The sequence below is a fragment of the Spinacia oleracea genome, chromosome 5 (genome assembly GCF_020520425.1).
Source record: "Spinacia oleracea cultivar Varoflay chromosome 5, BTI_SOV_V1, whole genome shotgun sequence".
NCBI classification, from domain to species: domain Eukaryota; kingdom Viridiplantae; phylum Streptophyta; class Magnoliopsida; order Caryophyllales; family Amaranthaceae; genus Spinacia; species Spinacia oleracea.
This window is the reverse complement of record NC_079491.1, coordinates 47,946,299-47,957,527: the sequence shown is the minus strand read 5'-3', so window position 1 is coordinate 47,957,527 and position 11,229 is coordinate 47,946,299. Positions and strand designations below refer to the sequence as shown.

At 35.7% G+C, this 11,229-nt stretch overlaps 1 protein-coding gene across 2 annotated transcripts; it reads right to left on the bottom strand.

Annotated features, from left to right (window-relative positions):
• Nucleotides 1-342: 342 nt before the first annotated feature.
• On the bottom strand, nucleotides 343-9,979 carry LOC110803241 (kinesin-like protein KIN-13A). Of its 2 annotated transcripts, XM_022008736.2 has the most exons (15): nucleotides 9,721-9,979; nucleotides 9,487-9,611; nucleotides 9,136-9,391; nucleotides 8,582-8,791; nucleotides 8,191-8,388; nucleotides 5,532-5,633; nucleotides 5,309-5,386; nucleotides 5,080-5,161; nucleotides 4,088-4,250; nucleotides 3,300-3,629; nucleotides 2,623-2,841; nucleotides 1,953-2,529; nucleotides 1,766-1,831; nucleotides 801-1,010; nucleotides 343-705 (listed from the first exon to the last, which is right to left on the bottom strand). In XM_022008736.2, the coding sequence occupies exons 3-14, from the start codon at nucleotides 9,337-9,339 to the stop codon at nucleotides 828-830; spliced, it is 2,412 nt and encodes an 803-aa protein (XP_021864428.1). In that variant the 5' UTR covers nucleotides 9,340-9,391; nucleotides 9,487-9,611; nucleotides 9,721-9,979; the 3' UTR covers nucleotides 343-705; nucleotides 801-827. The 2 variants fall into 2 exon arrangements, with proteins under 2 accessions (XP_021864428.1, XP_056684060.1); XM_056828082.1 differs by lacking the exons at nucleotides 9,136-9,391; nucleotides 9,487-9,611 and having other exon boundaries at nucleotides 9,721-9,944.
• Between the last annotated feature and the right edge of the window lie 1,250 nt (nucleotides 9,980-11,229).

The following is an 11,229-nucleotide window of genomic DNA, read 5'->3' as shown; positions in this document are numbered from 1 at the left end:
GGAATTATTTAATTTCTGTTAAGCGCTTTTTTGTATTGTTTTTTTTTGGATTATTATATAAATGACATATTTCGATAGCTTTTGCCGAAAAATGACTCGGAATTGTAATTTAAAGTGATGATAAAGTTTAAAGTTGTAATTTACAAATCTGAATGTTTTGTTTTGTAATAGGCAAAGGGACAACTTTATTGGGTTGTATTTAACAAATTTCCCTTATTTTTAGGCTGCTCCGTGAATATAAACAGAACTGCGGTGTTGCGACGCAAAAATCTATACCCCTAAGTGAATTACTGAATTCCAAAACAAGAGAAAGTAAAAATATACCTCTAGTGAATAACTGAATTCTGAAACAAGAGAAAGTTTATCAGGTAAACTGAAGGTTCTCCAATATTATTTTTCCTATCATTGTGGTTATATGCAAATTACAAGAGATATTGGAACTCAATGAATTAAAGAACATAATGATTAAAACCATTTCTTCCCACTTCTCATACTAAAACATAAGTGTCGCATAATCATCCCTCCTATCACCCTTCATCAACCGCACACAAGCCTTTCTATAACATCACATTAGACCACATTAAAATAATACAATTGGCTACAAGAATATTATCTTCCACAACAAACACAAATCTTTCCACACAGTTCCCTGTGGCAGAAGCTTGGTCAGGAATCAGGATACACACATCACTACTTCCTCGATCACTGCACCAATACAACAAAGGGGAAAAGGGCTCATGTCAACAAGAAATAACTCTTTTTAAGTGTTCAAAGTGAGGTGCATAGGAATAGAATATTACTAGAACACAGCAAGAGAGACAGCTTGGCTAGTGTGGAACTCTCTTCCGGCTAAGAATTTCCTGCTCTTTAAGCCGATGCTGAAATCTGGCAAGCCGAGCCTGCAAACTAACAAGACCAGCAGCCTTCCGCGAGAGCACAAAACTTAGTTGGGTTACATAATTGTCAATTAGACTCCCTGGCTGCTCAACTTCAGCCAACAGTTTCATTTCCTGTAGCAAACAAATGAGATTGTTGCTGTTACTTGCACATTTGTAGAAGATATTCCACTAGATAATTTCAATAAGAGTTACTTCCTATGTTTCAACATATATAACACCTACACTTTTTAGGTTAACATATTATGGATGTACTTATCTCAAAATCTATAGATGAAGTATTATTTGTTAACATATGATGAATGTACTTCTCAATATACTTCCTTTATTTTTAGTTGCAATATACGTATTATTACTTTTCAGGATGTTGCAAATGAACATTGTTCTGGGGGAAACCAACAGGAAAGAGTGTAAAAAGTGCCGGACACCCTTTTCTCATGCAAACAATTAAGCACGGAGGCATAATCACCCTAAGTCCCTAAAACCAAGGCTGTAAAATATCAGATGTCTAGTTGAAGAACTGCTTATTAGCTGACATACAGAGGTGATGCTCTATTAGATATTTCATATCGTTCATTTGAAAAGAAAGAATAATCTTCTCTTCAATATAAATGCTTCCCACATCAACCAATTTAAACAGGCAATGAAAGAATAATTTTATCTTCAATATAAATGCTATCCCCCATCAACCAATTTAAACAGGCAATGAAAGAATAATTTTATCTTCAATATAAATAGCTCTTCACTAAAAAAAAAAAGCATAATTTATCTTCAATATAAATAGCTCTTCACTAAAAAAGCAATAGACAACACAGAAACAAGCTCTTCACTGATGGGGTCAACAATATTTTATCGACAAGGATACTTACTTCACGAACAATCTCCATCGTATCTTCTATTTCCTTCCGATGCGCAGCAATTAGGGCTTCTTCCTCCTACCAAATTTAACAGATTGACATAGATAAAACACTGGACAAATGCAAAATAGTGTACAATTCATCATCAAACCCAAAGCTATAAGTTGTGTGAAAGGGATGCTGATCACACAAAACCAACCTCCAGTATCGCATCAATATTTCCATCATTCGCAATGGATTTAGGTCCATAATGCCTTGGTTGGACATTGTTTGCATTTGCAGTACTCGTACTTTGAGATTTATGAGTCGTGGTTGATGGATCATCCCCCTCCTTAAGCCAGTTTCCAAGCTTTTCCGTTCTTTCATCCCTACTTGAGATTTTTCTGCGAGGAGGGGATACCTTCTGAATGTTTTCTTCTACATCAGCAGAATTCTGGGCAGGTAACGAGTAAGTCTTCTGACTTGACGAACCACCGTAAGTGCTTTTCCTCTCAAATTTCTCTCCATCACTTGATCCAGAAGCAGTTCCATTCACACTCCTTCCATTGTAGTTGTAACTTGAAGGAAAATCCGATGACGGGTTGTAGGAAAAGTTTTCTTTCTCTACAGCTTTTCTACTGACATCAGCTAATCTAGCTTCTGGATGCTCCTGAACAACCTCCACGTCAGCAAAAACATGCGTACTTGGCACAGATGAAGATTCCTTATTTACAGTTGCTACTGAACTCTGCAATGTGTCCTTCTTCACATTCCCACTTTTTGAAAGACTCTTTACCCTGTCCACTCAAGTCAACAATGAAAATTTATTAAGATTATGCTCTAGGAAATGGAGAATGGAAAGAATCATACAGTAGAACAGTAGTAAATACCTATCAGCATATCTCAAAGTATTAAGGGTGTGTTCACATGATCCAGCATTTGGAGAAATGCAAGATATCATGACAGTCTTTGAATTGCCAACAAAGGAGTCACGAAGAACCTCAGTGAGTTTACTCCCTCGAAATGGAATATGATTTTGGTCATTATCAAGTGCACGAATACACTCTTTAAGAGCCAAAAGACTTTTATTAATTTCAGCTCCCTCGATCCTGAAACAAGTCAAACAAGAAATTGACTACAATGGAAATACAATGAAATATCACACGCAACAAGATCACATCACTGTAAAGCAGAACACAACTGTATATTAGCACCCACAGATAAGATATTCTGGTTATCAAGTTGATCTTTCACAAATCTCCAATGACATAACAAAGTTAAATCCGTCGAATGGGTCAAAGCCATTTGAATGCAACAATGTATATATGATCTTAATGCATATTGGAATTGTATTTCCCTACACAATCAGATTGATTACAAAAAAACAATATAGAACAAACACAAATATACTGATCAACATGAACAAGCGGCATACTGAATACGAAGTATAAATTTAAACAGTCCCGTGTGGAATGTTCAGATCTGAAATATGGCTATTTATTCCCTAATATGCAGGCAGCGTCAGATCCAAAGTGCAGAAAAGAAGGGAATCAAAGAGATACGGTACCTTGTCTGTCGATCATTATCAGTCGTATCTGCACCTCTTTCACTTCCCGCTAAATCAATGAAAGAAATTTTTCCTACAACCTTTCCAATCTTAGCTTCATTAACATCATTATTTCGTCTTGTGTCCTTTATTTCACTGTGCTTCTTCACAACAAGCTGAAGGATAGCATGTGACCTTGAAGATTCCTCATTGGCACCTGTGGAGCCTGTACTTCTGGTACCATTCCCTCTTTCAATATACTCTTTAACAATTTGCACATCACAAACTTCAAATTCTTGCAGTCCAACAATGCAGACTTGCTGTCGTCCATCTTCCCTCATACAGAGTTTCCTACAGAAACATAGGGAAAACGGCTCATTCAATTTCAGCATCATGTCAGTATTCACAATCCTACACTTAAATGCAATAACATACAAACTCTCAAGTATACCCATTCATGTTATCTGATAATATACAGAACATAAGGCAGTACACCATCATGGCATCATGCATTGCAGCCAAATCATACTGAAGAACACAAAGCAGTAGAATTTCTAACTTAAATCTAATTAGTAAAAATATGAATTCCAGGCAAACAACACTTAATAAGAATTTGAAGATAGAAAAAAACACTAAAAATAATTTCGAAACACACACTGGCAGAGTAACATAACATTTGTGAAAGAGTGAAGAAAATAGCAATTAACATTATCACAGCCCAATACCAAGTTATGCTAAATCATAAAGTACCCATCCCAACTATTCCTGGAAAACAAGAGAAATAGTGAATAAGCATGCAAGATCCATACTTTCTATCACATAGGAGGTCAAACAATTTGCCTCCATAAATCTCAAAGTAACTTAGCCACAATTTGAATCTTTGATTACGATAAACAGGTTGGTGCAACAATCTCAGAAGATCTTCAGCAGCCCTGATAGGTAAAGGTTTCATGGTAAATGTCTTACCACTACCTGAAAATTAAATACACAATGATTGGTCATTTGAAACACAGATGATCATTTGAAACATAACCAATACAAATCTCTAAATGTATAAGCCTTAACATAAAGCAGATTTTTGCCCAAGATAGCAATATGCTCCAAGGTTTACATAATTATTTCAACCTTTTCAATTGCAACAACAACAATAATTTTACTCCCCCACCCACACTTTTCTCAGCAATCCCATAGCACGAGCTCAGGACAGCTGCTTACAGCAATAGTAGATAAACTAAAATAGTTACCACAACATACATTATGTTCCTTCATTCTTACTCGCTCAAAGGAGCACAATTGTATTCTGGAGTAATCTTTCCCAAGATGAAAAAGGAACGTAGGCACTAGGAAGTCGCTAGCGCACCCCTATTAGACACAGCTAGTAAAAGAATATATTTCAGGTTATTACAGTTACAAATACAACCTCCAAAGTGGGAAAATAACGACTTAGAACTACAGGTGTATCGGATCTTAGATATATGTAATCCAACAAAGTGCACCAACTAATAATCCCCAAGAAGATGCAACCATTACATAATAATATGTAAACTTATCACAAACTCTGAGGGTGTTGATCAAAAGATTCAAAACTGTACTACTATCCAAATATGCATGAGTGAGAAAAGTGACAGAAAGCTGATATGAATTTCCAGCATATTACACATTTCCTTTCACCAAAAATGAAAAATTACACATTTCCAAAAGTGAAGAGAAATGAATACAAATCTATTTTTATCAGTAACAAATGAACACAAATCTATGTTGCACATTGCAGACAAGTAAACAGAAGAGAAACCCTACATACCAGTTTGACCATAAGCAAAGCAAGTTGCCTTCGTACGCTGAAATATGGTTGGAATGATTGGTTCAACAGTACCACGGTATACCTGATAGAAAAAGCGATGAGGAAAAACTATATCAGATTACAAATGCACAAAGCACAACCTAAACCCTCAAAGTGGAACAAACAAGATCAGAATACATGAGCATTACTATATCAAAAAAATCCCAAAGTATTAGCAAAATCGTGGTACCTCATCATTTGTTACATGCTCATCCAGAACAGCATCAAAACAAAATTCATGCTTCTCAACATATGCTGTTAAGTCCACCTTTCAAATGAGAAGGAAAAAGTAAGAGGCAGTGTGTAAATTTCACAAAGATAGAGATTGGAATTGAACACTATAAAATGGAAAGACGACTTTATCGAAAGCAGAGGTAATTCCAAATTCCCTCTGCATAAAGACATATAGGCACCTTCAGTTTAGGTTCATGAACAGTCAAGGCATTGTCATAAACAGTAACTACGTCATCCTCCTTCCGAGAAAGCTCTTTTTTGTTCAAAGGCCTTTTGCGCACCTAAAAGTGTCAATACAGTATTCAGAAATTCGACATATCCCTCAGTAGCTATTCAAAAATGCAACTTGCATTGCAGGTTAAGCAATGGACAAAAGGCAGTATAGCAGTTACACACAAGTTATAAACAAGTAAAGCCTTTCACTTATTCTAAACATCATGCACATGAATCATTGTCAATAACAAGCTCAAGGAAAACCAAGGCATCCGCGTCAGCCAGCAGCCCACAGCATTAAATTATTATCTCCCCAAGGCATCAGGCATGAGTATTGAACATAGGTATAGGTACATTGATACATTCTGTGCATATCCTATTTAGACCCCGACATGAGTATTGTATATTGATACATGAGTATTGCATCCTACTTGCAGTGGTGGCTCTAGAAAAAAAAAATTAGTGGGGTCAAAATAGAATTAAAAATTTTAGTGGGTTCAAGTAGTTGATTTTGTAACAAAATCTCTTCAAATTCAAGTGGGGTCAATTGATCCCACAGTTGTAATGGACTAATGGTAGCTCTGCCCCTGCCTGATTACCATCATCATTATCACTATCATTACCCCATTGCCTCAAAGAGGCTCCCGCAAGAAGCGGGGTAAGGGGGGAACCCTGCCTGATTACCAAAGGATCAAAATTAGGAGCACGGAAACTTTCCTAAATTTGGATAAGGGCGAGGAGAGTAAATATTCTAAGTTCTGGGATAGAGCACTCATAAAGAAAAATACCACTCTAACCTAAGACCGGTACGTTGTTCCTGAAATAGCAAGTCTATTCCATGCAAGTAAATTGCACTCTCATAACTTGTGCACTTTTCCGTCCCACCTTTCTCGTTTTTACTAGTGGTCCATAGTGGCATAAAACCCGTGAAGTTATTGTAAATTTGTAAGTTCAAGTGTTGGAAAAGAATTCCACAGCCATCTCATGTTGACAGTTTGACACAGGTGCAGAAACAAAAATGCAAAATGCGTGCAACATTAATTAAGTGGATTAAATTAAATCTCATTGCAGAGGAACAAATGATAACGGATAATAAGGGGGTAACAAAAGGATTGGAGAGAGTAGAAGGTACTCAGGTAGTGACAACATCCTTAAAATATTGTATTTACTCTCCCCATACCATTTACAGAGTATTCAGAAAGCACTTTCATGTAAAGTACCCAAGTATGAAAGTATAGAACAAAACGTAAATTCTAAACTTTTATTTTACATCATCAAGCACTTGGAAAACAATATTTTGCATCCGTCATACAACAAATATACAGAAACTATTACTAAAATAAGAACCAGAATGTGTGCAACAAGTTTCACAAAGATGTTCTACATAAGGCGGCCATGTCATATTGATGAAAGATTTTACCTAAACATTTTTCACTTGGTGAAAACACAAGATATCCGAAAAAGTTAGGGAATTTTCTTTTAAGGTAAACAACGGTGCAAATCCAGTCTTATTTAAAAAATCCAGACAATCATAACTGATGCTTGCTTTCACAATTTTCTTGCTTCTGATTATTTCTAGAAATGTCCAATAGTTTTGTAATCAAGGATCAAATATAGGATATTCAATAAACTGACATCAACAGTAAAATCGAAAAGGATCAGAATGCGGGTTACGAAGTTCTCCAAGTCGTATATCACTATTGTGGCAAATACATGCGGCATCCATGTGTTTTACATGGTTGAAGCGAAAATGTTTATCTAAACAAAATTAACTTCGTATGAGTATAACAATAAACTAGACACCACCAGAAATCCTATAGTAAGACAAACAAACAAGGTAATGCATAATAAGCTCCAAGTTATTTAAAAAAAGGAAAAACAAAGAAAACCGAAAGGACTGGTTTTGACAATCCAAACTGACACTTGCTTTCATGAATCCCCTAAATTGTTATATAAGGAAATAGATACAGATCACCTAGAACTAAACCATGCGAAAATAGATGCTTCCTTTACACCATTAATTACCTCTGAAACATAAATTAGAAATGTCAACAACATTTGCCTCCCCACAACCATCAATAGCTTTCTTTAATTCTGACTATTGGCAATTATTGTACAAAATATGATCCAGAATACCGAGGTTAAAATCCTGGGAAAATATATGCTTCCTTTATACCTTATTATTACCTATCTTACATAAATTTAAAATGTCAACAACATTGCCTTCCCACACCCATCTAGAGCTTTCTTTCTTCTGACTGTTTGGAGTTCCATAAGCTAACTATTTACACAGGGCTTTCATCAAAAACAAGTATCATGAGAAATTATTCTACAAACTCTTCATAACTAATTCCTGTTGAAGACAGGTTAACCCTTCAACTAATTTTAAGGCTAATATGAAAAGCACCAAAAGTTGTTACCCATTCACAAGGAAAAAGTGATCCGAATTGGCAACTTAAGCAGCATTCAAATATAAGAAACACAATCCGGCGAGGAAATAGGATAACATCTAATCATTGAGTAGTAATCATAAGAGCCCTCTTATTTTCCCCAAGACCCCAACTAGCACAGTAACTCGCAGATGAAAAAAACTAGATTAACATGATCTCATCTTTAAATACTTACCACAACTCTTAACTTGGCCACGTTATTTTCTTTTGGAACAGTCCCTTTATCAAATGCAGTCGACACAGAAGGAGCATCTGCATCAGCTTGCCCTTGTCCTCTTAGTTGTTTGTTGCTGATCAAATTGTTGTCACCGTCAAATGACGCAGTTGAACTCGGCATGAAAGGTGAGGGCTCAAATGGCTCTGAGAAAACATGCTGTTGAAATAAATTTGAAAAGTAAGGGAAAATGAAGAAAAAAATTTGGTTAAAAAAATAACAGCAGGGACAGAAAGCATTAATAGAGTAACAGGAAAAAGAACAAAAAAAAAGCATAGAAAAGCATACAAACACACCCTGAAATACACTAACGTCTTGCACACTCTGTATTGCATGCTATCAAGGAAATTACCTCAGACAGAAGTTCTGTGTCATCCATAGCGTGCAGGTCCAAAAGCCCAGCACCAAAATCCCCTCTGAACTCAGGAGAGTAGAAACCCTCTGCAGACACACTCTGGCCAGTAGGAGTATATGGCTCTGAACCAGATTCCCCGTTAAAATTCAGGTTTCTCATTAATTTGAAAAGCCTTTGCTTTTCCTCCGTAGATTGAGCTCCATAGCCCTGCGTTAAAACACTAAACATTTAACCGATAAACCGGAAACTCCACAACCAGCACAAAACGTCAATAACAGCTACGTGCCTACGTTATCAAATTCTTATCACAATAGTCAATACCCTCATAATCTCTGTACCAAATACATTCTGAATAATGCTTGATAATAACCAAAGCCACATTTCCTAGAAATAGTGAAATGTTATAGACCACCACATAAGTATGCCCTGTGAATTAAACTCTACTTTCCATAATTAGTCTATCCATAATTTAAAAATTCAATTCTTACAACATTAAAATCGCATTTTGAGGAAGCAGTCAAAATAAATGCAAGAACATAAAAATAGCATACCTGCATGAGAAGATTAGGCATATGGTTGGAAGCTAAAGGAGAGGCCAGATGCTGCAACCCGGTGGACTGGAGCCAGCGAGCCATGACAGCATCGCCGGCATCACTAGTGGAACCCCCATTGTAAAGGGACCCACCGGCAGCACCGGGGTGATCGTACAGAGCTGCCGCGGCTGCAGCATTGCTCTGTTGCATCTGGCCACCCATGTGGCGCTGTGACCGACGTTGGGGAGCCAATTTCAAGATCTAAGTTACCCAACTTCAAAAAAGAAAGAAAAAAAAAACAATCAAACATCACATTTCTCCAGAATTTCAAAACACAAAAACAAATACTTATTAGAATGCCATACTTACAAGTCGGTGAAAATTCGAAACCAAAGCAAAACATCAAAATTGGTTCCACAAGAATTTTCCACAAAACTTTCCAAACAACTCTCAGCGAAGTCTGATTGTGCAACGACCACTCGAAATTCCAAATTCTATCAATCCGATTCAAAATTAAGCCCAGAATGCGGAAAATTCGTTACATTTCTAGAAAAAAATCAAGAAAGTTACACAAGATCGAAGAAGGGAAAAGGAAACAATTACCAGATTCAACGACGATCTAAATATCTCTTTCCAGAAATGTGATAGCGTAAATCAAAATCCAATATATGAAGTAACAGATCAGAAACAAAAACTGGACAAATGCAAAAACCCTAATTTGGTTTTGATGCAAAAAAATTGGGGCAGAAAACTAAAGATGGGGGCACGAAATGCGCAATCTTCAAATTTTCTCTCTCCTCTCTCAGAACTTTGCTTCACGTATTATTATACTTTTTCGTGACAGAAAGAAAATGTTTTTTAAAATTTACAGAAAGAAAATGTTTTTTTTAATTTTACAGAAAGAAATTGAACGGCTATTTTTTACGGGAATAAATTATTTTTTACCACCTAAAAAAATCGAAAAATTGTATTTTACCACCTAAAAAACTAAAACGTGTATTTTACCACCGAAAAAAAATTTAAAACTTGTTTTTTACCACCTGAGAAATAGAAAAGTATATGAAAATGTTATGTAGGGGGCCATAATAACGGTAATGCTTCTTATATATTCTATTATTCTACGATTTCATGTATTTAACTCTCATCTCTTCCCCAACTTCCTTATGCTTCATGAATTTACATAATTTATCACCACCATTAATTCACAAAATTGACAAAATTTAATGAAAATAAGGAGAGAATGATGAAAGAGTTAGAGAAAATCACATAAGGAGTGTAAAAAATTGGAGGAAAATTGAATTAGATAGTCATATATAAATGTTTTATCTATTTTTTTACTTTTTGGTGGTAAAAAACAAGTTTTATTTTATTTTTAGGTGGTAAAATACAAGTTTTAATTTTTTAGGTGGTAAAAAATAATTTTTTGATTTTTATAGGTGGTAAAAAACAATTTGTCCTTTTTACGGTGTTAACGAGACAAATATACCCTCGGGTAATAACGTATTTTGACTTTTAAGGTGTGGTAAAGTTGTACTTAACGGTAAATATGATGGGTATTTATGAAAGAATGAAGTAGTTATTTAAAGGTTGTGTAAAATAAATATTCCTCCTATTATGATTTATGAAAATAGGGAGAGAAGAGTGAGGGAGGAAGAGACGAACTGTTAGAGCGATTTCCTTCAATATTGCTTAAAGAACGTTAAATTCTCAAAATACGTCACTTTAGAACATATTTCCCGCCATATCGTCCACGTCAGCATAGAAGAAAGAAAAGTACTTTTTTTGTTTCCCGGTTCAGCACATAACTGCCAACTCAAATGACGGTTTTGTTTAAAAGCAAACCGCCATTTGTATAAACCGCCAACTCAAATGGCGGTTTGCTTTAAAACAAAACCGCCATTTGAGTTGGCGGTTTAGTATGCATCATACCTCGCAACCTACTGTTTTCAGTTTGCAGCCAGAAAATGGTTGAAATCTAAGCTGCTAATTGAAATAGCGGTTTAGTTGGGTCAACCGCTATTTCTGTTGGCGGTTTAGTACCGATTGATTAAAAAAAATTGTAACACCTCGAAAATTCTCCTCTTTGCAAAACAACCCTGTTTATAAATATAA